This window comes from Rhea americana, unplaced genomic scaffold (genome assembly GCF_003343005.1).
Source record: "Rhea americana isolate MKP2758 unplaced genomic scaffold, rheAme1 scaffold_167, whole genome shotgun sequence".
Taxonomy (NCBI): domain Eukaryota; kingdom Metazoa; phylum Chordata; class Aves; order Rheiformes; family Rheidae; genus Rhea; species Rhea americana.
The window spans coordinates 109,990-137,960 of NW_028185783.1; the positions used below are offsets into that span (position 1 = coordinate 109,990).

At 38.7% G+C, this 27,971-nt stretch overlaps 1 protein-coding gene across 1 annotated transcript in view; it reads right to left on the minus strand.

Moving 5' to 3' along the window:
* The window catches only part of FBXW7 (F-box and WD repeat domain containing 7), a 147,177-nt gene that overhangs the window by 101,716 nt on the left and 17,490 nt on the right, over positions 1 to 27,971 (minus strand). The window contains exon 2 of the mRNA XM_085300625.1: positions 1,149 to 1,709. Within this exon, the coding sequence (XP_085156751.1) occupies positions 1,149 to 1,640 (492 nt within the window). The 5' untranslated portion in view covers positions 1,641 to 1,709. The remainder of the gene's footprint in view (positions 1 to 1,148; positions 1,710 to 27,971) is intronic.

The following is a 27,971-nucleotide window of genomic DNA, read 5'->3' on the forward strand; positions in this document are numbered from 1 at the left end:
AAAATAATGTTAGTTAACAAAAATACTTTAATCACACTGGTGAATTAGATAATAATTGCCAATACCTAAAACATGCTGCAGTTTCAAGAAGCTAACTATCATCCTCTTTATCTGCTCTAGTCTAACTTTGAGACTGATATCTATTGAGACACTTAAATTCATACTCAAACACATAGGGAAGTCAGTTAAGTYAAGGATTCCCCGAGTTTTTGTTTTGCATTTTACATCAGTTTTCTGAAAAAGTACATTGTAAAGGTATTTCTTCTTTTGTATTGTTGTTTCGTTTTTCTAAAGGTGGGGGAGGTGAGGTGTTTGAAAAGATACACTTACATCTCTCAGCCTCCCATTAATGATTAAGAAAAAATGTTGGCACATAGGCCTAGGAACAACTGTTATACAAAAAGCCACCCACCTTCTCCTCCCTTCTGTTAGGGAATATCATCACTCTCACTATTCTTTTGTTTTTTGCTGCTACAAAGGAGGACAGAATTCCCTGTTGAGGAATTTGGAAAACAGACTGAACCGCTAATGAAAAATGAAGATAATACTGCCAAAACCTTTTTTGGTTCTGTAATGTTAAGTGAGATCAGTAGCAACAATAAATCCAAACAATTATTTTCAAAAGCTTTTTGCAAACTGAAATCAAWTTGAAATTGAAAATTCCCAATCATTATACATAATTTTCAAGTTCTTTAAAGATACGGTAATACACAACATATAATGACTTACGTATATATACAACATTTATATAATGACTTCGCAATTGAGTAACAAYTGAATTACTCTTTCTTTAACCTGTGTTTTGTCTATGAATTCACTAGGACCTGGCTAAAAGGAAAAACATGAGATTTCTGTAATATTCCACCCTACTCCTTCATTACCATGTGTACATCTGAACACTGAGAATCAGACCTTCTCACAGGTAAGCACATACGCACAATTGCTTACCTACCCTCATGCTTTCTCTGAGAAATAAGATGACACAAGTGACCCCTGGAGTATCTTGGGAACAGTATGAGTTAGCATATGAAGATATGTGTAAAACAAAACAAAACAAAAAAAAACTGTAAAGCTCTAGTTTAAGTTAAACATTCAAATTATTTCCCAAACCAGAGTTGCCAAAACTTAGAAAAAACTTATTTTCTCACCTTTGTCTTTATGTAGAATGGCGATGACTGGTGCATGGGCAAGTCCATGAGGCTATTGGAATTTCTGACACTATTACTGTTAGAGTGTTCTTCTTCTCTACTGCTTTCATCTGACTGATCAAAATCATCACTCTCCTGGTCCATTTCCTCCTCCTCTTCCACCTCCTCATCTTGATCACCAGCATGTTCATCATCATCTTCTTCCTCTTGATTACAAGTGGATTCTTCATCCACTGTAATAAGTCTATTGTTATTTTCTTCTAACGGTTCTTGCTGGGATTCATGTCTATCACCAAATCCAGGTTCTTCTCCACCTATCTCCCCATTCCTCCCAATATGCTGCTCCTCTTGTTGTCGTCTCTGCTGCTGCTCCTCCTCCTCTACAACTCGATTCATCTGCTCCTCATCTACTTGGCTGGAGGAAGCATTACCTCGAAGAGATCCACCAGTTCGTCGCCTCTTGCTGCCCACAGAGAGCAGTTCCTGATTCATTTCCAAAAGCCAGCTTGCTACTTCTTGGACCTTGGCTAGGCTATCTGAAGATGCAAATGCTTTCACATTCTATGGAGACACAAGAGAAAGAAGAGAGAAATTACAGAGATTATCTATATGATTACATGAGGCAAAAAAAATACAGTATATAAAATATAGTAAAAATATATATATATATTTTACTGGCTTACTCCTAACAATGTCAAATTCCAGGAAACAAGGAATAGTTTTTATTTGACACAGAACTGGAAAAACYCAAACAGACATTAGAGACTGAACTTTGTAGCAAGGAAGTTATTGTTTTATTATCATACAGCTTGATCATGATCTCCGAGTGCTATACATTGTGCAAAATGCAAAGAACAAACGACTTGCCCCTCTAGAGAATCCACAAGAATCATAAACATTTTTGTTAACAGAYAATAAAAATAAGTGATATTGTTTGCAAAAAACTGGACATAAGTAATTTTCAAATGGTATTATATTTTCCTTCTCATTTGATTACAGATTTTGTATAYTACTCACAACTAATGAACTGCTTTTGGTCTGTCCTAAGCACATTTTCAGGTATAAAGTTTCATTGCTTGTTACTAAACTTTCTTTTAGATTTAAAACACCACGCATCCACAAARACATAAACATCCATAAATGAACACCCACTTCTAAGTCTTTTAAATTAGCCACAAGAGACATCCAGTGGCAAGAAGTAGTAATCACCAGTCAGCCCTTGCAGGCCTGATGACACGTATGTACCTTGTTACGTAAAATTCACTATTAGAATATAGTCGGATTCTCCAAAATCTAACAAGCTACAAGAMTTATTAGACGAAACTTTCAGCAGCTCACAAGTTGCCAAATTTGGATGACCATTAATGGGAACTGAAAAATGCTAATGCCAAATACCAGGAAGCAGTTTCTAAACTGTCTGAACACTTTGCTACACATGGGCAGGCAAGCAAGATACAGCAACAAGACAGATAGCACAATCTAACCAGAGCTTCAATTTCATATCAAGATTGYGAGCCCCACAGACAAGACTGCCAGCCCTATAAACAACCCTACCAGGTTTACACATCTTGAATCCAGCTCCTCTAGGTTYCAGGGCTGTGGAGCGAGTGGCATTAGGTATATGCTCAACAATTAGAGCACATGTTTTTGGGCTGCACGTGAAAGTACGTGCAGACAGAAAATACTGAACACTCTCCTAATGTGGAGAGTCTCYGGGCTGAAGTGTATGTAGACCTTAGCACGTGCCACCCGACTACCCTGCAGCAGAGACTCAGGAATCAAAACAGCAAAGTGCTAGGAAGGAGCACGAGCACAGTCTCCTTAGAGTGGGAGCAGTATGAAGGACTTTATCTTCCACAGATGTTCCAATAAGTGAAAATATTTCCTCAACTCCCCCCCATTGCCAAGAAAAAAATAGAAACAACAACAAAAAAAAAAACCCACTTCCTTTTCTTCAGAAGATCTCCTATCTACTGTAGTAAAAATCAAAACATTACATCACCCCCCACCCCTCCAGCCTTCGATGGCAGTGGTCTGGAACAGATTTTGACCCAGAACATTTGCAAATTGATTAATCTTCTAGGAAGGATGGAGGGGAAAGACAGGAGTAGAGTACCAGAAACTACAAGTCAAAAGTTATTCTCACTACGTTGTACAGCAAAAGGCACAGAAGCATATTTACAGATATTTTTGAAGTCTTGCTTTGAGAAGGTTTCACACATGATTTGCTGATGAGGAYACGGGATTCTGCACCCTTGTCCTGTCTTAGGGAAGCAATACTTAAATCTCAAAGATGTGGTTGTCATGTTTGCACATATATAACCAGATGACAATTGCCCCCAAATAAATCCTTACAAGCTCAAAAGGTGAAATACATGTTCCAGAGGAAATGTCCACTAGCAATTAGTTCCAATCAGTGAACTAGAGCTAACACTAAAATACAATTAAGCTACACATCAAGGACAGATGAGAAGGAAGCAAGTGGAGACCACGCTGACTTCTGCTTTTATCAGAGGAAAAAAGCATAAGGTGCACATGGCCCAGAGCAGCAGGGAATGATGCCACCCTTGAGTGCAAGGGCCGTCAAAAGCGACTGTGTGCGGCGTTCTCTAGGCAGTAACATCTGAGATGGGTGCCATGAAGAGGTCATTTCTTGAGAAATGTTCTCATTTAACATTTCCCCTCAAAGCCTAGAAGCCTTAGCATAYTGGAGTGATGTCTAATAAATCCATTTCCTCAGCAAATACGTCAAATTTAGTTGTGACTACAATCCGACTTCAGCACAATTTATTCATCAGGCTTGCTACCTAGTTTGGACATTACTGACATGACAACATTGTATCTTATTCTCTCATAGAAAGAGAAAAGATTCAGGTTTTKGGGGAAGGAGAATCATTCAAAAGTGAGTAATTAAAAAAAGGACAAATAAGAAATTTACATCTTCAATSTAGAAATTTTAACTTCAATAGTCATACCTAAAGCTTAAAAGTTTTAACTGCCTGTTTCACCATCAATAGCATTATTTTAAATACATGCATCAGTTATCTGCTTCGGACATACTTAAAATTATAAATGCTGCATTTATTTCTACAATTTGATATATACTTGCAATTTGTATCTACAAGCAACTAACATCAAAGGGTCAGCACTGCAATACTGAAGTACTAGAACCACCCTAATGCTAAAGTGACAAAAGTAACACTATTGTTAATAATATGCCCAAATGAAATTCTAAGTAATTAAAAATAATTTGTACTATTATATATTTTTAGGTATTCCTGCATTTTTGTAGGCAGTAAAATGATTCACAGAACTATCTTCAGCCATACATGATTTCAGCTTTACTCTGGATATGCAAGAACAAACTCTGCTTTTTCTTCCAATAGTCTATAAAATGCTTTATCAAAATTTAATTACAAGCAGTGTTTCATCAGAAAGCATCAATATGCAAAGTGGTAATACATTTGCTAAGGAACAGATGGATGTGCATTATCTGAGAGATTTGAAACATTAAAGCTGCCTTCTGTCACGTAAGTGCTTTCAGAATCAACCACTGTCAGCTAATACACAACACGGAATCTTTCCATATATCAGTTAGATAAGGAATAGTATTATGGGATTGTTATTTTGCAGGAAGAGATACATTATAAATCAACTATCAGAGAATGAAGATGTCATGCTCTTAGCTAGTGTGCAATGCCTCCTTCATTTTTGGTCTCCAAAACACACGTCCCAAACAGCTAACCCTCCGACCGACACAGGAAAGCTGTGGCTTTTCCACCTCCCCAGTCTGCAAGGAGGATTTTTTAGATAGATACCAAAATATTGCAGTGAAATAGCAATGCTTACATATATATATAAACATGCAAAACTCATTAAAYTTGGTCAAAAAGTCTGCCATGCAACTTTCAGGGAAATTTTGTAACACTTACAACAGACCACTGAATGGAAAGGGAAAGAGAAAGAATCTCTAACAACAAACAGAGCCTCAGAATTGATCTAACAGTATGCATTTTCATCTATATTCAACATTAAACACKTCTTAAACTGAACTCTCCAGCATTATRCATTACATTTATGGAGAAGAAAGAACCAAAATAATGCAGAAACCTGTCAGCAACTGTTGCTCTGTAAGAAATACCAAGCAACACTGGGAAACTGGATACTGGACTGCGAGAGAWGATGATGACTTTACACCTTGCTTTGATGCTGAAATATCCGTCTATCTTGCAGACACAAAAGTAGTTTAGCAATTTTAAACCTGGAAAACACAGATAACTATTTTTAAAAGAAATTGCTTGGGAAATCTCCATCTGTTTTTTTTTTAATTCAGTTTTTATTTATCACTTGAAACAGTAAGAAAAAAAGCAATAAGGGAAATGAAGGGGAAAGAGCAGGAGAGTGGGAGGCTGTGTGATCTGGAGCTGATGTGCTTTAACCATATTGCAGAACTGGCGTGGGCAATCAGGAGATGCTTTAAAGGTGTTCTCCTGAGCACACAAAAACAAAAGTCAAACGAGTCAAAAGAAGCCCTAAGTATAAACGTACCTACATGCATGGTTGGTATATGTGAGCTCTGCCAGCCACCTAGGACTTATTCAAGAAAATGTTCAAGGTACTCATCTGATTACTGGCTACAAAGTTCCCATACGCAAAAGAGATTTTGAACAATGGCAAAGTAACACACCAAAACAACCACCATGCAACATGTGGAAATCAAAGATAYAGTCAAATGGAGAATCCACTACTTCCCTTTGCAGGTGATGGCAGCAGGCAGTTACCCTGTGCAAGGCTCTCAATCAAGGCAAGAAAGATACTTGAGACATGCCACAGCCCAAACCAAAGTTAGGAGCTTTATACAAAAGTTACAGGAGATTAATTTGTCTATACAGACAGGATGGCAAGCTAGATGATAAAAATGGCCTCCTCGGTCATAAAATTCTGTGTTTAAAACACTGTGCTGAAGCAGCAAACCAACCAACCTTCCATGTTTCATTAACAAGTGTTGACTAGCAAGATCAACATGGGGCTTTAAAAACACTCAGTAACCATTTTCATCAAAATGAAATACATCCTAGCGTGTCTCATTCCTCCCTCAAAAAAAGACAAGCATATATACATTTTCAGACTGCACAGATTACTATTTCCCAAAGTGTACACACCTCAGTTCTCTTGTCTAGCCAACTCCATTACTCACAGCCCCACGCTCCAGAACAAATTAGCAGCTACAGAAGATTGGCTGTTCCTGTCCTCCTGCCCAGCAAATCCCTTCCATCACTTTTTTCCTTTCCTTGAAACTGTGATCAGCAGACAAGACAGAGTAGAGCAACACMAGCAACCTTTCTGCTGAGTACAAAATTATCTTGCCCCTTATATACTCTCTCTTGATACTTTTAACAGTCATTTGTGCTCTCTATTCAGTGTGACATGGTCAAAATAACCAACACTGAAAGGGAAGTGCTCCTCCAACTACCTRTGCCAAACACAAATCTGACAGCACACAAACCCCTAGATTTAGTAATCTTTAAATTAACAAAAAAAAACCCCACACAATTAAAATTTCCTATGCAAATTTGATTAAGTCCAGCTGCCTCTGATCTTCCTGTGTGGCCCTCTCCTCCCTACTGCAGCCTGGACCCCAACTCTGTATCTACCTCCTTAGTCTTTTACCATGTCTGTGTGTCCTGACCTCCCCTCCTCAACCATTTTGCCCAAGGAGGGCCCTAGTCCTCCCACCACATCTGGTCTACTGCAAAGACATCTCTCCCTTTTGTTCACCCGCTCCTCTCAACCAGCATCTTATTCCATCAGACCGCATGGTTTTTCTCCATAGCTCACCATCAAAATTTCTTTCTCCCAAGACTGCCTCTTAATCCAGCTCCCGCTCTAATCCTCCATCTCAATCTCCTAATTCCCTTTAGCATGCAGTGGTACTTGTCAGTCCCAGGCACTTTGCTCCATTCTGATCAAATCCCTGCRGGAAATGAATGGGTTTAGATGAGAGGGACAAGAGCTGGCAACGGGTAGCTGATGAGYGTGATGAGGTAACGTCCCTTGCTATCAGTCATAGTGGAAAACACAAAGTATTAATTAAAAAAGAAAAATTTAGTTTTAATTCTTGGCTAAAAGGAGAATGGGGTATTGAGGACCTATCACACCATCCTCACTCTTTTAGTTGACACAGTAATAGTATTTAATAGAGAGTAACACATGAAATAGCACAAAAGAAAAATCACTAGAGAAAAGCAGTAAGAATGCAAAAAGTAGTTTAGAAAATATGAACCACTAATACAGCAATTACGTCAGTTGAGCAGCACTTAAGCTGAGTGACATGATGAGGAAATATCAGAGACGGAATATAGATGAACTAGGACTTTTCATGAAAAAATCTGGAAGAAACTTTGAGTTTCAAGCTGTCAACATACTTACTCTTTACCTTAGATTAAGATAAAATACGCATGATCATGACTGATTATCTTATACCAATTTAGATATTTTATATTGGTAAAATAATAGAAGGGGAGATCAGTACTCAGATCGTTTAAGAATCAAAGTTATTTTACGCATCCATGCTTTCTTCTCTTTACATGTGATGACCTATAATGTTCCACATGCTCTTTATTTTCATACCTTTCATATCACCACAGCACAATCTTTTCATGTCATTTCYCTATTTACTCACAAGCAGACAACTTTGTATTTGGTGATGAGTAAAACTCTTCACCCATTACTGTGAACRCCCGGCCTCGTCAATGCGCTTCCCCCGAACAACTCCAGAGACAGCAGTTGTGGCTCGAGAGCTGGAAAAGCTGCCGGGGTGCAAGGCGCTCGGCTGCTCTGTTCAGGCAGGGTACGCGCGGGCTCGGCAGCCGCGCAACTGCCTGCAAGGCTCACGCACGCACAAAGAGAATTTGGGGGGATTTCAGCGCAAATCGAGTCCATGGCTGGTCTTCACAACAGCAAGAGGAGCGGCAAGTCTTAACACTTTGAATACGAGAGGGAGGGGAAAAGGRAGAAGGAAAAAACACCTACCAAAAATCCACCCCTACCCCCTCTAGCTAAAATTTTACACAGAAGAGGTCTAACCCAGAAACACTTCTCACTGAGAAAAAATTCAGTCCAAGTTCAGGTTGTAGCAGCTTCTAAATGCACTAGCGTGACAGCAAAGCATCACAACATATTAATAGACTCKCTGACAAAATTAAAGCAATCGACGCTTAACAGAAAGAGAGGAAAATGTTTTTTTTTTCAAACACTTCCCCACAAACACTTCATGGTCTCACTTCTTGTATTTGAAGTGTTAAAAGTGTATGTTTTCCTCGTTCTAAAAGCAGCAGCATATGGCAGTAAATAACAACTGATTAGTGTTTTATAGAAGCTATATTTTTTACCTTAAAACTCGATATTAAGAAAAAAATTAATGCAAGATACCTTCACCCTAGCCTTCCCACAGTAAGAGGGAGACAGAAAAGTGATCCGCTGAGGAAACTGTTGGACAACTCCATCACCCAGTAATAAGAARACTGAATCAAAAAGTTTGAAATTCTAAGTCCCTTCCTTAAAGCCATATCCCAACTAAGTCATTAGCAACAATACTCAGTTACTTAAGAAGTGGAAAGCTCATCAAGAACCCCAGTCCTACCTCTTGGCTTCCCAAAGCCCCTTCCTGAAACACAAGATCAACAGCAACAGCACAAGAGTCACCCCTTCCCTTTTTTAAAATTCTGCTTGTTTTCATCAAGAATGGATATAATTTAGAGTAAATATGTAATTTAGAGTAAAATTATTTATGCAATAATCCAGAAGAGGAGATGAATATTATGACAAATCTTATGGTGTTCACATAATTAATACTGTAATTTATAGTGATTATCTCAGTAACTGACTTACAAAGAAGATGGCTTTTCACTAACTGCTAGTTAAAGAAAAAGGAACAATCTGTAGAATGTAGCAAGTTAATGCTCATATGTGACTAAGGAAAGGTTTTCTCTCCTTTTCCCCAGAAAATGAAAAGCAGGGAGAAAAAAAAAAGTTTCAAGTGTAGTTTAAAAGATGTCAAGCTTTCCAGCAACTATTGAAAACAACAYAAAACAGGCAAGTCCTCTATACCATCCTCCATGCCTCCACTTAATCTTGAGTATTTAGCAGTGCCCATTTTCTCATGGAAAAGATCTCCGAGCTTAACAGGTAAAGTACACAATTCTCAATTACGTTTCTTTTCTATTTTGACATCTTTATCATGATTTTGGTTCTTTCATTAAAATTTTTTTACCCCTCTGTAAATAAAAAAAATAGTTTACCTGACATCATGAATACCTGTTTTTTTTCCCCACAAACCAAATTACCACAGGAAGCCTCACTACTGCTAGCAATAGCACAACCACGCTAGTTTGATCAATATAGGAAAGCAAGTTTGTATCTGTTAACATTTTAATCTCATCTAAAATGTGCCTTCTGTGCACACTAATAAGGAATTTCTTGCCCAAACCAAACATTAGATCATAAATAACAGCAACAAAAACTGTATCTTTAGTTATATTAGTAGAAGACCAGGTAGACTGAAAAATTCTCAGATCAGAAAAATACTCAACAGTTAGTTATACCACCTTCAAATCTAAAGATGCCTATTGTGTGCCTATTTAACAAGGGCTAGAAACACAGAAATAACCACCTCAACTCTTACTTCATGCTAAATACACATATAATACAGAAGCTCTTGCCAAAAAATAAAACCCACCACAAATCTTCACACACACACACAGAGTGACAACTCTTAATAGATCGTCAGGAACACTAAGTAGTTTTTAAAACTTCATGGCTTCAGGTAATTTTGGAGCTGTATCTCTCCTCCTCCCCGAGAGTACACAGGGCTTGTGGGTGTGCAGTATTGACGGTCGCTTTTTCCAGAATCTCCGTGGTACTACGCGCTGTGTCCCACTTTTCACGCACACCTTTCTGCCCTCAAACAGGAACGTGCTCCTGTACCGAAGGCCCTCGGGGCCGGCTGTGCAGCACTTCCAACAGCACCGCGCACAGGGACCGCCCCAGCAGCCTCGAGGATGACCTGCGGGGGACATTTTACGTGCCTGCAGGCATCCCTAGTAAACGGGTCAGCCAGAGGAGCGGTAACGATTGCACTCCTAGTTTTGTTTTCCAGTAGCAAACGCTAGTTTTGCTATGCTGGAATACTCCCATTTCTTGGGAAACACTCCTGAATAAATACCCAAGATTAAGCTATGGGTTTCAACGGAAGAAATTGAGAATCTGACTGTGAACCCCAGAATAATCATTCAATAACTCTTATTTTAGGTGAACAGGCAGTGTGATTATCAYGCAGGAACAATTACTTTGTTCCTGGCCATTCGGCTGAACTGGGGTCTGATCTAATAGGCAAAAGCGAAGCAAGATCCAATTGCTGAATGCTCAGATGAGAAAAGTCCAAAATGGAATTAACTACAAGGATAATTACTCACTGTAATAGCTTACTAGCAGGACAGTAAATTCATCACCACTTCGAGTCTTAAATTAGAAATACAGACGCTCAAAAGCTGCAGAGCGCGCCTGCCGCGCACGGCTGCCGCAGCACAGTCAGCTGGCTGCCTCTGCCCGGCTGCGCACCAGCGAGAGCTGCTGCTGCCACCTCCTCCCGGCTCCAACGGCGACGTGCAGGCTGAACGCGTCAAGGAACTACTCAGACGTGTCTACTTCCATCRCAGAGTTATTTCAAGACCACGAAGCTTAGCACACAGGTGAGCACAGCACAGCCAGAGCAACTTTAATGTAAATTTTTCTCCTGAATCCACAACAGTGCTAAAAGTGGCCCCTGGGCTGGGATGCGTTTCCAATGGAAAAACCTATAGATCTCGGCAGTGCATTATGCTAAACTGCTCTATGAATGCACCCACGTAGCCTGTCAGCTAACATGGTGCTGCTTTCCGAAGCAGTAGAAGAGCAATACATAAATAACTTCCAAGCAGAGTTGCTCATTATTATTGCAAACTAYTCTGAAGGCAAAAGCAATTGGCATTTGGCAGCAAGAACATTGCCATTAAGGCACAGGGGTCTGAAAACCTCAAAGTGATTTAGAGAGTACCCAACTGACTTCTCTGTCTCTGTTTTTTTTTCCCGTCCACTAATCATAAAAGTCACTTTGGGTACACTTCCCCCAAATGATGGGTTTTACTGATACTGAACTGCAACTTTACCAGATGGCTAGCGTCAGCTTCTGGCAAAATGGTAGCATGATTTCTTGGACAGAACCTCTACACCCAAATGCTGCAGAAGCGCAGCAGAAACGGGCAGACACACAGAACAGGAGAGACAGCCAAAAAAAGGCTCATTTCGAATACAGAGCAGAAAGGAGACAAAAAGGTCAGCTGCAGTGGGGGTGGGGGGGAATGCACCTTGAGGACAAGTAACAGCTAAATTAGGTGAAATAATTTAAACTAACTCAGCAAAGTTTAAATAGGAGAAAGCGGAGGAAATTGTTCTGGTGGTTAAAAAGACAAACACAGCAGCACCGAAGCTGAGGAAAGCGTGAATTAAGAGCAGTGACTGAAGTTAAGAGCATTTATAATTGAACAATTAAAAAAGTTTAAAGTAAATATTTTCTCTTAATCAAGCCTTAAAGACAGGACACAGAACCATACTACCTCAAACCACCAAGAATAATCATCTGCCCTTACTCCCAATAAGTTTCAAGGCATAGAACAATATTTTCTAGAAGCAGGACATAATACAGTCTCCTAATAATGGCTAATGAAGGAAAGGAGAAGCAGTGCGGGTTATGCAATGAAAAGCTCTTTATCTCTTTATTCTGTTCTGACACAAAACTCCACATTAGAACTCAGGCTAAGGCTTAACCTGACTCATTACCTGGAAAAAAATATACATATGTTCTGAAAGAAAAACGAGAAATAAGATAAAAATACAACCAGATGGTACAGTCAAACCTTTAGCTCAACTTTATGCTGTTTTCTATTCAGACAGAAACAGTATAAGCAACATCAACAGGAGAAATCCATTTATACATGGCATTTTATTTGTAACTGGAAAAGTTTTTGCCCAACGACTTCATATGCCGGGGAGGGGGGGCGGAATCTAAGGGATAGTCTGAATTCCTTTTGAAGGCAGTTTTTACCCAGCCTATATTGTCACTGCTTTGTAGGACTGTACTTCCAGCCATCGTTCCCCTAGTTTTCCCTCAGTCTCCCAGTCTTCCTTGTCTCATAAGTTTGATTCTAAAAACAACTTCACTGAGGGGTTAAAGGAAGGAATCTTCACACTTTGGACAGCATACAGCCACCWCCTAATACTTCCTATACTACTTTTTTTTGACCAAGTAAATTTTTTGGGGAAAATGTTTGTTTCGTAAATAAGCAAACACTGAAAACACCTACGTAAGAACTCTATGTCCTCTACAAATAACAATTTATTTTTATTTATTATTATTATTTTAATACAGGGCACATCCCTCGCCTTCCCCTAACCTGTCTTTCGTTCAGACTGACCTGTCCCGCAGACATTAGGGGACAGCCCACACCCCTGCACAGCCCCATAAGCCTGGTGATCGTCAGCACCACTGAGTCGATAACATGAACAACTCTAAAGTTAAACGCGTAACATAGAAGGTCACATGGCCCAACATATCTGCAAATGGACTAAATTAAGCAGGAACGATTACTTTATTTAAAACCTAGTGTTTTCAGACCAGGTTTCTAGAAAAGATTATCAGTTTAATTTGTATAAAGGAGGAATATCCAGCCAGAGCTTAAACAGTTACCTGTTAATCCTGACATTCTAAGTCAGGATTCCCAGTCCTCCTACATTATTCCAAGCATGCAAGGAAATGACAGACAAGGAAGAAAACRAACAAACAAATGCCCCCAAATCTTCCCAAGCTATCACATCCTATCTGAAGATCCACATTGGACAACCCTTTTTCAAGGTTATTGCAAAATATTTCTATTTTGAATTTCCTGTTTTCAGTTGCCCATTTTTAAAGAAGTCTGAAGTACTGTTATCTGAATTGTTTAGATGTCATGCAGCCCTAATTGCTAGCAAAAAAAATGAAGTAATTCTATCAGTACTGCTAAAACAGCTGGGAGTAAGTGGCTACAATATATTATGGACAACAGATAATTTCATATTTGGGTTTACTTTGCCAAAGTTATAAACCGAATTTGTGAGACAAGAAAATGCAGCTGGGGATAGGGTCGGGGTAGAAAACATGCCTCATGTAAGCAACACAAGACAATAACACCAGTTTTGTTTAGAGAAAAACAGCTCAATCTTATTCCTATGAGGTTGCTGCAAAAAAACCAAGAGGTAATATATGTTTTATGAAGAATGACTATCAGTGCAGTTTCCCAATTCATATCTTACGAAATGCTCAGCTGCATACATTCAATTAGATTTTGTGCAGTACCCATTGGGCAATATTGGCTCCATTCTGAAAACTATATTTTTGAAGATGAACTCAAAATCACGTACTTTCTTCCAGAGCTAGTCAATGAACTCATAAAAAGTTTTTGCATCAGCATCTGATGTGAACCCTTTCACCTGCTTTTTCCCCTTCTAAATAAAAGCAGTAAGTATGAAGAAAGAGAAAGAAAACAGAGTGGCTGCAATTACCAAACTTGCTGAAATCTGTTAATACATTGTTTTGCATGCATTTTCAGCATCTTCAGTAGCAGAAAGACGCAAATAAAGCAAGCTCACATACTCGTGGGAGCTAGCAGAACAATTTCCCTTTCTTAGCGTCTCGCTTAAAAACAACAACAAAAAAGAAACAATTAAGGTCTCCACATGGTACTGAAAAAGCAAATGCCTCCTCATTAACCTCACATCTCCAGAACACTGCTTACCACATATTGGTTTCTAAGTGTTATGGTCTGCGTGTCACTGGGAAGCTTTCCGGGAGCAGATCTAAAATCTGACCTTGCAGAACAACAAGGCTCTTGCTAACAAACAGCCTGCAAGACAGCCAGGGCTGAGGAAGATGATATCCCAACCTGTCTAAGTGAACTTGGCCCCTGCCCAAACAGACTCTTAGCAGGCTCCGCTGGAGAAATGGAAATGGTTGCAATAATTGTTATTGGTTTAATGCCCTTAAAATGGGTCTCTGAGAATCTTATTTCAGTAACTGATTAAGCAGTATGGTTCAGCAGTAGGACATYTGCGGTAACAACTTTAAGGCAACTTAAATTTGCTTGGCCGAACTATTTCTGTGACCAGGAAAGTAGTTCTTGGAATCTGCACGACCAGAGATGAAACCCGCTAAGAACATTAGGTGCCTAAGATATCAGCGAGAGAAAGCATTCTCTCAAACCCCACAAAGCAAWCTTTGAATGTTCTCCACAATTACGGATTGTGATTACTAGTACTTTCCTCCTATACAAAGGTGCTGTGATGATACAAGCAGTAAAGAGCAAGTCCACAACAGGAAAGTATTGATCAGAGAAAYAGTGACCAAATCATTTATCTGAACTACCAGCTAAGAGACATACTGGTACACCAYGTATAAACAGACAATCTTAGCATTTGGGAACTAGGGTCATAACTGGATTGCATAAAAAAAGAACAGATTATAGAGACCCTTTTCTGAGACCAGCTAAAATGGTTTGAGAGGCTACTGCCTCTCAACCACAGGATATGGTCCCCAAAACTCTAYCAATACAGTCAACTATTTGAGTGCTCTCTAATCCACTCTAGACAAAATTAGGCAAACTACCTTAACCTGGTGATTTGATCTACTTTATATGATGTTGCTGGCATTGGAKTAAAAATGACTACTGTGAACTGCTTTAAGGTCAGTAGACCTTATGCTCTTCCAACAGAGGACAAGTAACAGCTGGAGACCGATTAACAACTTGTACCACTGGAAAATAAACAAGTATCCATAAACTAAACCTTGTGTTCTTCAATAWAAGTAAGTAACGTTTCTTTGAAAGTTAGTTATACATTCCCTAATTCACTAACTGAGAGACAGTGGTACACCTCACCTTCCTCTCCACCTAAATATGGCTACATTGGCACAATTAATTCATCTCCCTCTATGAACAAAGCTACACAAGTAAAAGCTACTTGATATTACTGGTGTATTTCTTGGTTCAACTGTATACAAACAAGTGCTCACTTTTTCTATTTCCTCAGCACAAATTCAGGAAGAATTGATACATCAATCCTAGATTAATTTCAACAGCAATAATGTGGTTCAGTTTGAACTGACTGTAACAGCAAATTCTTATACAAGCATAGAAAAAAAAATCCTCTCATCCTCACCTTCATCTCTAACTGTTCATGTAGAAAGTAAACTGACATAGCACAAATACTGGAAAGCTGGTGGTGAGAACACCACCAATGTGAAAGAGGTTTCATCTTTGAATTGAATTTCATTTGTTCTCCTCTCCACTTCCCTTCACAAATGTTGACACTCAACAATTTTTTTTTATAGGCTCATGCATCAGCTATTAGCATGGCTAAACATTATACCACCCAACTACGCAGACAAACATTTCCAACACTTTATAGCTTTTTTCTTCCATTTTTTCCTTATTTTCCCCTTGACAATGCGCTTACATATAAACAAGGCTAGACTTAGTACTACTTTGTAGTAGATCATGCAGAAAAACCTAAAAAAGCACTTTAGAAGCCTTTTCCAAATACGAGTAGAWTGCTTTAAGACAAAGATGGAGAATATCCAAAGCAGTTATTTTTCCACTTCCACCTTCTAAAATGTTTCCATATCACTTCCCTGATAGACCATAAAACAAAAAGTTATCAATTCTAAATGAATGTCTTTGAAACATAGTCAGCAAAGATGACACTGTAAGCACGTGTGCATCCTATGCAGACTCCAATCTCACTAAACCAGCAGTCTGTCAGAGCTGTATATATGATCCACATGCTTGTTGTACATATGATTCTCATTCTTATAAGGCATGCAGGGCTAGGATAGTTTCTTTGCAACTGTGAGCCCATCACAAGGGTAGTTGCAAGCAGAGAGAGGTACCAATGTGTGTCTTGACCCACCTTTTCAATAGGACAGCCCATACTCCTGACTTTTCAAGGGTGTTGTCCGTGCAGATACACATAAGTAATCACTATCTTTCTTACACAACTGAGCTAAACAGCATCAGCTGTATTGATCAAACGGAGACTGCACTGCTGCCCTTCCAAACTTGGCACCTGCCCTTGCAGCCATGTCAAGTGCATAGTGTTTTGCAAAAGTCAGCAGCTATGCCACACAGCTGCCTTGCAGATCTTGGAGATCAGCACATTTCTGAAGCAAGTACATGAAGTTGCTCAGCGCCTTGCAAAGTGTGCATTGATTTTCAGAGGGAGAGGCTTGTCAGACAGCTGATAACAGGTGGAAATTCAAAGTAGTTGATACAGTACAATCTCTGAGACAAGACTGTTTGCCTTCTCTGTGTGCCAGATGTACCCACAAATGGAGAGGGAAGGGAGCCCAAAGGGTCTGACCTGGTCGACACAGGAGAAGGTGTTCTGAACACATCGAGCAGGTACGGTATGKTTCTGGATTGTTTGTCTGTTTGCTTTCTAAAAGAGAAAAGTTGTTTGAGCAAAAGACTGGTAAAATAACAGAACAATTCCAACCAAATTTTGATGCCATTTTCAAATAAGTTCAGAACATGGTTTTATCACCACCATACAAAACTGATGTAGCCAACAGTTCAGCTGCTAACAGCTATATTTCACTATGACCGTTTCTGCCAATATAATAGCAAATAGGAAGACTTTTCAAATAACGCATCAACTGGCAGGAGCAGTAACATCTTAAAAAACAGGGCAGCTGTATGGGAAACACTGTCTTACGCTTATGGAGGTTATGTCTCAAGACAGGCTTAGCTTGAAACCCATAAATTGGACCTTATGGAGACAGTTCTCACTGCCACATACCAAAAAAGGTCTTTTAATAACTGTAAGGCTCTCTCACTAATAGCTCAACATCTCAAAAGGTCAAGTCTTAAACCGAAAGAAACAGAGTATCGTACAGACCATGTTGACAATGCAAATCCAATTATACATCATGGCCTTCAAGTCTGTTCCTACCTTAACTTTTCTTCTCATCTGTTTGCAAGCTTCCACATTCTCAGTTGGAAGGCTGATTAATAAAYGGTACCACTCTATTCAAAGTTCAAAGTATCCAAAGTACTTTTTGACCAACACGATGTAGGATTCAGCTATTTGCACAATAGAAGCAATGATTAGGTATAAATTATTCTTATATAATGACACAAAAAATGTAGTGTTTAAATTTTCTTTCCTATCATTTCAACATCTGGGAAAATCTCCAGCAACCATATTTTCTCCAGTAAGAATTCTGGAAAAAAATTTAGGCTCTGAGAAACGCTTTCTTTTCCTGGTGACATCGCTTGTAGATTTTAAAGACTGCCAAGAACACATTTCCTGCTTGTAACAGCGTGGTGGTACAGTACTGAAATCCAAAGTTTACACAGGGTAACACTACCAATGGAGTCTACAGATTTGCAGTTACTCCTTGAAACTGAGCATACACTTCCAGGATGTCCTTTCTTCATGGACAAACACTGACTTGAAATCTCCATGTGCTTGTCAGGTGCTTCTGGTACCCTGCTTCAACACCTGAACTAACTACTATGACAGTGAGGACACCAGCTGTTTCAGGATAGCATTGACTCTTCTGTCGAAGAATTGATTGCTTTAAAAGTACTGGTTATGGTAAGTTTGGGCAGTTGAGGTTCTCAACTTCTGGAATTTCTGGTCCCAAACCACTCTTTGCAAATTGTCCAAATACAGTCTTGCATCCCTTGATTTTTGGATCTGTGTGGGAAATAAACCTGCAGCACATCTGCTTGGGAGATGCAATTCTCCCAGGCAGAGCAAACATCTGTAGCATTCAGCTCTGAGGCTCGCAGAAAAAAAAATCTTAAATGAACCAATTAGGAGCCTTCTGTTTTACAGGACTTGTAACAAGTGGACAGGAGGAGCCAAGTCACAAAAATCTGATCCAAAGTCTGTTCAGCCCCAGATGATAAAACCAAATGCAGTCAGGAAACTTTCTCTGAAGAATCACAAAATCTGGAAAAGTTTTGACCCACAGAAGAATGACAACAGGCTAGATATCACTAGGTCTATATTTGTGCCATTAGTGAGGAAGTAGAGACCAGATGATAGGTTACTCATCATTTATACACCAACAAGCATTAAGTAGCTTGGGTACAGGTACCATCTACCAACAAGGAATTGTTGGCTTAGTAAAAAATCACATTATCAACCTCAAGAAAGCATGAGATCTTATGAGCTTGCACAGAARCTCTTTGTTATGCAATAGAACTAGGTGGCATTTATTTGAAAAATGAAAGAAAGCTTCAGTAGATTTTCTGGCAGGACTTTTATAAAAAATATCAACGTTAAAAAAATCCTGAGAGGAGTTTAACAGATATTTTTGAAAGATCATTTAAGTCCTTTCTTTTCTTGTTTAATTCTGCACAATTCCAGTGGGAATTGAAATATTAGCCAAACATTTTATAGTCACAGGCTAAATCAAGCATCACAGTGAAATCCTAGTTCTACTCAATTCACTCATAAAACAGAGCCCTTATACAGACAAATAGTTTGGAACAGCTAATGATTACCAGCTAACAGAAAGCACGTATTCTATAAGTTCGCCTGGCACACTTACTCTGCATACATTTTATTTTGCTTTCAAAATAGATTTCCTAACACATTAAAATAAGCGATTTAAAGAAACTTTTAGAAAGAATGGAGTGTAGACAGACATACATACACTCTTCCTGAGTTGTAGCTCAGCCTCTCATCCCCAACCCGCTTATCACAGTGCCCAACTAGATCTGCTGGCGTACCTGCGCACAAAAGTATTACTAATCCGATTCAGTCTGAATGAGCCAGGTTAGCTTACGAGTTTAAATTCTTCACTAAGCAGATTCATTTTGCCTGAAATAGATTAGGAAGCACTTGCACGAGCAGTTCCCCAAACAGATTAGAGGGAAGAACAACCTCCTTCAGGCAGAGGACAAGGCAAGTGGCTGCTGGCTGTAACCTGCAACCAACCCAGCCGAACCAGAACTGGATGTCTGCTATGGCCCAAGAACACCCACAGAGGAAATTAGTAAGAGCTCACTTTAAATTCATGGCCTATTCCATGTCATAGCTTCCCAATGTCGGTAAGATCCATCTTAAGTGAAACAAGGAGTTCAAGTCTAGGATTACAAAGTACCTGCTATTGAGTTCTAGACATAACTCACATCCGATAGAAATTAGATGAACCTATAAATGACCTTTAAAGACCAACTGCTACCACTTCTTTTATTTAAGTAAAAAACAAACTTTAACTATGATTAAAAAGTCAAGTATTTGCCAAGGGACCAAATTATTTTGTTGGAATTTTTGATTAATAAATGAGAAAAAGCCTATTGGTTAACTGGAATTACCAGAAAGATTGTATCTTACTATCCTTATCTGCATTCTTTTTCCTTCTTTTGCAGTCACTTCCATAGGTGATCATCCTGAGAAAGCTGAGAAGAACAGATAATTTCAAGTGCAAAGAACAAGACCATGCATATACCATATGAGATGGCAAACTCACCACAGAATTTACTGCTTGGCCAAGAAGCTGTACTCTCAAATTTGCTTTAKTTTTTCTTAAAAAACTTACCTTAAGATCTTGAAATAACCTCAAGAAATGCTAAGAAAATAAACCAAGTCTGCAAATCCTATGAAACAATAAGCAAAGATGTCACCAGTCCCAAGTCACTTCATTCAAGGCCATATGCACTCCACAACTCTTAATTAAGATAAAAGATCTTTTTCAAGATAGTGTTTAGTATTGTTCCTACAACATTAGCTTGTGCATACATCTATGTTCTTCTACCACTTCTTGTTACTCACTTCTCCAAAAAGCTGCAAGAGCACAACCTTCCTCTAGCATTCTTTATCTAGAAGTAGAAAGCAAAGCAATCAGTTCACACACAGCAAGAACCTGAGATTCAGACACGTACAACAGCTAGACTGTTCATACTAATGATCCAAAATAAGGAGCTGAAAAGCTACACCTCTGAAACCTACTACAAAAACACTTCCTTTTCTAAATGCCTTCCAAGGTGACAGGATGGAGCTGGCTACTTCATGAAAATTCAATCCATTCAACATGACTGAAGAATGAGGCAGTTCTAGTGACAAAACATAGTACCCCCTGTTTGAAGAAGCACAGGCTACTCTTACCAAATCCTCATCAATAAGCAGCAATGGGAAATATGACAACTGAACAAAGAGATGGCCACAGGATTTTGATATTCTCAGATGTTGTAGTACAAGATGATACGAAATACAGGTTCATCTATGGCAAATGAATCTCTTCTGCTCAGGTAGCGGTAGTGCCATACACCACTTCAAAAGGGATCTGGAATCAGYCAGGCATGAACACAAACTCAAAAATCACTTGCACATCATGTATTTATATGTAAGCCCTTTGACTTCTGATCACATTTTATAAATTTATGATGTGTCCAAAATACCTGAGGAGGAGATTCTTTGTTTATTCTGAAAGGCATCTGCAGTTGTTTCTAAGCATTCATTTATTTATTTGCTTAGGTAATGACCATGCAGACTTACTGCATACTTCGTACTACTGAAAGACAGTTGGGGTAGTGAAGAATAGCAACGAAGTGGCACGTAAAAACTCAGCCCTACCCTTTGAGAGGAAATCTGTGGGGGAGGAAAGACTAACATCTCTTTCAAAATGTTAACATACCCCATAAAAGGATCTAGGAAGGGAATCTGTCCCTGTTTATGTATTGCATTTACCAACCCACTATACAACACCCCACAGCTGAAATGCCCAGTATTGCTTAAAACCCTCAGYACATTTGTGAAAAGCCTCTTCAAGTCTTTAGGATCTGTGGGACTAGAGTATCAACAGAGCTTGCTTCTCAGTGTGCACACGTCACCTCCAAATTAGTTCCCAGTTAAACTTCATGCCCAGTATGTAACTGGAAATCTGAACACAGATGCTGCAACTTACCCTTCAGAAAGGGTAATTCCCTATTCCCCTATCCCCTCCATTACGGGGTGACGCATACAAACGAGGACGCATCACTGTCAATACGCACCTAACTTTCCACAGAGGATAAACCAAGCGTCTCTCACACAGCAAAGCCCTTCTTTTACACTTTGTAAAGAATAACGTTTGCCTAACAAAACAACCAAGAAACTAAACGTTCAAACTATAGGCAAGGCAAGGAGAAGAAAGAATATGTAAAATCAAGATATACAATTAGCTGCTTGCGATGCTATAGATCTGCTGCTTGTTGATTCCTCCAGCAGAGTTTAGGAAAGTGAGGAGCAGTAATGCAGGCAAGTGGGGCTTGTTGATGAGTGGATCAAAAACCTGGGTTCTGCGAAGAAATTTCAAGGTTACGTCAGGAGCTGTGTCACGACCGAGAAAATTCCAGGCAGACATGGCACCATAAAACTGGAAGTGAAGCATGAGGGTGAACAAGGAAAGAAAACGACGAGTAAAATAAGTCATACAATATAAGGTCTCAGACAAACTATAGATAATTCATTACTAGACATACAGTAAGCAGGAGCAGATCAGTAGCCATAGCCAAGAAAGTGCATTATTGATCTACTGTTTTATGCAGGGCATGGAAAAAGACGACGACTCAGGAGTAAGTGTTCCAGCATATCAATTTTTATATTTACTAACAGCTGAAACAAGCAGAAATGGACATTTCATAACATTAGTACTTGATTGTTTATTTTATGCTTCAAGATAAATTGGCTTTGTGCACCCAGAAGAGGAGCACTGTCATAAAGGCCAAGAACTCAATTCTTTAATAATATTTAAAGTTTCTCTAACAATTGAGATGAAAGGAGTCCAAGCAGCACTGCCCTTGCAGCTTATTGCTGATATTGTTAGGATATTCTTAATGGAAACGCTAACAATTCAGATGCTAAACTAGCTAGTCAGAGAAGACCACTGCCTAGTCTTACYAGAACCTCAAGTAACTGCAGCAGTTAAAGGAGTATTTTCAAAGTATCTTCACCTCTCTGAAGTCCTTGTATTTGCCACACGCAACATAGGGTTGTGCATATCTGTGCCTGACCCTGGAAAGTAAAGGTGGCTCTGCACAAGCTGAGTTTAACACTGTGGAGATGCAGCAGAAGAATGGGAGTCTCTTTGCATGGGAGTCTCTGTAAGAACCAAGTCATTTAGGGCAGGTATCACAGTTCAACAAGGATCTGAAGAAAGTACTAACTGAGAACATGAGCAAAATCAAATTTAAGACTAATACTGGATAATTGCAAACAGGTTCTCTCACTGGGACCAGCAGAGAGAAAAAATTTGACTTAATGGTAGCAGATTTTACAGAATGAAAAAAAAAAAATCAAAGTAGCTTTTTTAGAATTCTACTTGAGAAAGCAGACTGTACTACAGATCTTTGCCTGAAAATGGAAGTAAATATTCTGTTTGTGATAGATTTTGCCTGATACTAGCAACTGCTTACCAGCCACCTGTGCAATCATTAATATAAACCAACCAAAGAAAAAATAAAAGTCTTTATGACTAGTAGGATTCAACTATATTTAAAATCAGGCTAAGTTATACTTCAGAACTTGTAAAGTCACAGTTCTAAGAGTATCAATGGAGTTACCATGATGGACAGCCTGCCAAGATASAACAACCAATGTAAATTTACACAAGTAAAAAGAAGACTGAATTTATACAGCAGTATTATCTACTTTTCTCAGCATCGAGGATGTCTTAATAGGCCATCTGAACACTTGCTTTCTAAAACCAAAAGTATAATTGTGTTCAAGCAGCATGCAGTAAATGCACAAAATCTGTTATCTGTGAATAGGAGTGGCTAAATGAATTGCCAATATCTGTGTGTTCTTACTGTTTCCTCCTCAAAAAAACCACCAGCTACAATTGTAACTGAAGTTTGATGCTTTCTGCCACTTTATATACTTTATGTCACCAGGACATCAAACATGGCCATCATTCTGTAAGTAAGCACAAGATTTAAGTATTCAAATATTTACATTTTCCTGTTAGTGGAACTAACCACAAATATCCGTAAAACTACTTGTGGTAATACAAATCTTTTCTGATGCAATGGCTAGAATTACTTGATTATAGTCAGGCATTCAACGAACTGCCATAACTTTTCTTTGTACATTAGGATTTGTACATTAGGTATTTCTCAGCTGTTCCCACAAGCAAGCACTTATATGAATTATTTTCCACAGATCCTAGACTTGGAAATTAAATTCTGTAGTTAAAGATCAACCACACACATTGGAATGACATCCACTTCATACAGTGCTTGGAGAGCTAGTCCACAGACAATTCAGATGAAATCCAGCCCTCTTCACTGGAAAAACTGTCTGAACTATTGACTGATTCTTATTTATGTGTATAGTCCACACACTGGTGAAAAAAGATGCTATGATTTTGATTATGTTCATAATTTAGGGTAAAATGGTGAGATCAAAAACCATTAGTTACAAATACCTTAAATAATGGTTGAGTAACGGAATGCATGAATGAATCTTACTTTCTGGATTAGCTGGTTATATTTCATCAAATTAGCAATGTTTATGTTAAGTTATTGTTGCTGTTCAAACCTCATATGTTAATATATTAGGAATATTGCTGTAGCAGGTCTAAACTTACCATTGAAAAAGCTGATCTGAGGCAGTAACAGAGAACTTCTTTCCCAGAGTCAGACAATATTTTTATTTGCCAATCTCCACACACACCCCCAACCCTCAGGAAGAGTTGAATGAGAAAGTACATTTATTTCAAAACAATGCCAGCTAATAGGGGAGAAAAAGCTTAGAAACATATAGAATGAAGTATTAATTTTCCCCACAGCAGTAGATGTCCTTCCAAGTGAAGACACAGAATCACAGTATTTTTATATTCTCATGTTGTAGAAGATCATTAGTGTTTTCAATAAAGAAAACACCAAAAATAATCAAACAAACCTTACACTGAAAATTTCCAGACACAACAAACTATCCTAAAGTTTCTTGCTCAAGAGAAGTACATAGTTGGCATCAACAAGGAGCTTCCTTGAAGGCAGAAAGACTCTTACAAGTTCCTTCAACAGTTCAACTCAACTCTCCTCCCAAAGACAGGGATAGAAGCTAGCCCCTCTACCTTCAATTCACAAAACTTAGTGAAGATGAAGGAATACTACATTTGGGCATTTTACCATCATCTGATAGGAYGCTAGAGACACACAAGCTGCTCCAACAGAACTATCAAAAGGAAGAGAAGCTTTCTGATGTGGGCTATTCTGGCTTGCGGCAACTGAAATCTCATATTCCTCTTTTTCTCTTAATTATAGTATCCCTTAATGATAAATTTGTATCATCACAAGTATGAAATTTCTGAACTGCTCAGTGAATTCTGTTTTGACTCCTCCATTTCTTTCTTTTTTTTTTTTATTCCTCTAAGAGAACAATAGCACATGTAGGACATTTTAAAAGGGTGCTTTTTACATTAGCAAATACAATACAAGTCTGTTCCACAAGTTACAAGAATTTGGCTTTTAGTGCTTCTGTGACCCACTATTCCACAAACAAGGCACTCTGCATACAGTCTCATCTGACACACAGCGAKATCAAATCCTACGCCCTAATGCTGCTGCTAGCAGGACCTGGACAGTAAATGACAGCTAGTGTACTTGATAAATGGTAAGATTTTACTGTGAGAACCTCAATATATGTTTTATGCTGATCTTGACTGGATCTAAATAACGGATTTTAGACCAAGTCTTAAATGCAGAAGACAAGATCTCTAAAAACACCTTGAACATTAAATTCTTGCCAGAGCTCAAAAGGCAAAAACAACTCTGCACTTCCTCAGCTCTGTGCTTTACTGTTTTGAAATCTGCTTTCATGTTTAATGTCCATGAATTTGCAAAGCTGAAAAAGACAGCAGATCCTTTTCTATTCGAAAATAGAAGAAACTTAGTCACCCACAGCAAAGCCGAGTATAAATAATAGCTGCTACAAACCGCCAGACTACCCCTGCCRTGTACCGGCTGATCGCGGCCTCTGTAAGCGTGGAAACCCAGCGCCTGGCCTAGCTGGTAGGTTCCTCTTGGAGGRCGAATCTCCTCTGCTTGTTCAGATGTGATACAATAATTAAGGGACAAGATTTGGCTTGATGTATTTAGAAAAAGCACAGTCACCATAAAATGAGCTAATGTCTATCATATATCAATCCGTATTCTGTATCTTTGTTTTTATATAATCAGGCTTGTGAATTTTTTGTTGTTTGTTCGGTTGGGGGCTTTTTGTGTGTGATGGTGGGAGCTGTTTCAAGATTTTTTTTTAGATTTCTAAGGACAGTAAAGGATCTAAAACACTATTCTAAAATCCAAGTCATTTTTGCTAGCTGTGCCAGCCACGTAGTTAGCCTAACAGCTTGAGTCATTAAATGTGGTTTCCATCAAAAATATCAAGCTTCTTTGCCATGCTTTTTCTACAGATAGAGGACTACTGTTTTACTTGGCTTTCTTTAGAAGAGTACATACCACAAGGAGCTTGAAAGCAGAGTAGTGGTGAGACACAAAAATAATTTCCATGCAAACAACTGGCACTGTAGAATAGCAAAAGACTTGATGTTAAATCTTGTACAAAACTGGTTTGAGGAAGCCTTTAAATTGAGATTAAAGCATAAGAACATACTAATGTTCTTCATAAAGAAAGAAGTCTGTTCTGTAAGTTTGTCTGGAACAGAAGYTACACACACCAGGCTGAACCTTTGTAGTCTAGGAAAAATTACTCCAAGTTTCTAATACAAGGTGCAAACTGGGAAGTTGAAGTTGCAATTCTTTGCCTCTTCAAGATGACAATTATCTTCACATGCAGCATTTATTTTATTTTACTGTCTCAGAATTCTGTGGATTTTAGAAGCTCTACGGAGATGAATTTCAGCCAAAATATTTTCTCAAAGGAGAAATACCAGGTGTATGCAGCTGTAAGTAAAGTACATAAAGTACTAAGACTAACCTACATATAGGCATTGGTGCTCTCATCTGATCATGAGCTCTATTTTCAAAGGGGATGCTATGCATGTTATACACACAAAAACAAGCCAAGAAATCTTAAGATTGCAAATATGGAACAAGAAAACAGTTTAAACCCAAGGTGTTTACAGAGTCTCAAAACTTACTAAGTTTGTCAGTGCATCTGTATTTGTAGTTGTTGCTGTTTGCTTGGGTTCCAAACTGAAAATCAACACTAAGTCAGCTACAAGTAGAACCATATAAAAGCAATCCTCAGATAGGCATGAGGTAGAGTCTATCCACATTACTTAAATTAGATCAAGTGGCTTGCCAATTCCTATTTGTTTTAAATTCACTTGGCACACTGTACTAATTCTGATGTCCTGCACTGACTTAACAACATGGTTTTCACATCTCAAGATCTTGAATTGTTAGGGCTATGCAAGGTATCTTTCTAAAGAGGAAATTAAAAAAAAAAAAAATAGTGACCTACCTTTCATCAGTAAATTACCACTTAAAATTACAGGTTGCCATAGTTTTAACAGAAACAAATTACAGAACTGCTTTCCTTATTCCTGAGCTATCATTCAGGCCATGCTGTCTAGCCATTTCCTTTCTTCCTCAATTTATGTCACCTAGCCAAAAACTACTCAAGAAAAATATTTTGTTGTCACTCAAGATATTGTGAGCAATAACTGTGGTTGTGGGTGGAAAGCAGATGGAAAATGCTTTTATATACATTATGTTATGACAAGTCCAGAAAGCCTCTTCTACTTGCAATCTTGAATTGTGAGTAAGGGAGTAGGCATTTGGAAGAAGGAAAGGTGAAATCTGTATTCTTCAGGGAAAAAGGGGGAAAAAATGGACTGTCACTAACAACTATGCATCTGGGAGTCAGCACAATGTGAAAAGCAAACAACAAAAGTGACCAGGCAAACAGATGGAGCCAAAAAGCTTTAGAAAAAAAAAAAAAAAGAAAAAGAAAAACCCACACAAATGACAGCTGCATGAGTTGGCACACAATTCCGAATGCTGGCAAAAATGCTACACATGTATTTGTGAAGAAGAGGCACTGGAAGAGTAAGCTCCATCTTTCTGTAAAGAGGTTGCAGAGACTATTTGGTTAAAAAGTAGTTAAGAGATAGGAATCAGGAGATCTGATTTTTATTCTAACTCCGGATGTGAGAATCTGGGTGTCACTACCTTTTTGTGCCTTATTTTTCCAGCCATACAAGCTCCAGCCATTGTAAGGTACTTGATATGCAGCCAGACAAATGTTTTGCCACCTTTCAAACACTTCAGACTTCACTTTTCTTTGTGATTCTCCCCAAAAGATTGAATTATATGGAGAAAACGTAATCTAGCAGTCAAAGCACTGAACCGAGGCTGAGGAGACTTGGTTTCCATGCTCAAATCCGCCAATGGCCTGAAAAGCAAATTTCAGTCACRTCACTTTCAAAGCCTGTTTGTCCATTCATAGCGAGGTTCATTACCTAYGCCTCCTGCAAAAGCACTTTGGAAAAGTGAAAGCCCCAGAATATTTTGAAAAAGTAAGAAGATCTAGACACAGCTATTGACKACGTTCACAGTTCATCGAATTGAAAAATGAAGGGCACTGAGCATGTAAACGTCTTACTTGATCGCATTCAGTGCGAGCAGAATCATTGCTCAATCCACTCCAATAACTTGAAGGCATCATTCCTTCAGAACACAAAACTGAGAAAGGAACCATTTACAGTAAATTTGAAAAACATCCTTCTTCTGTCAGGTG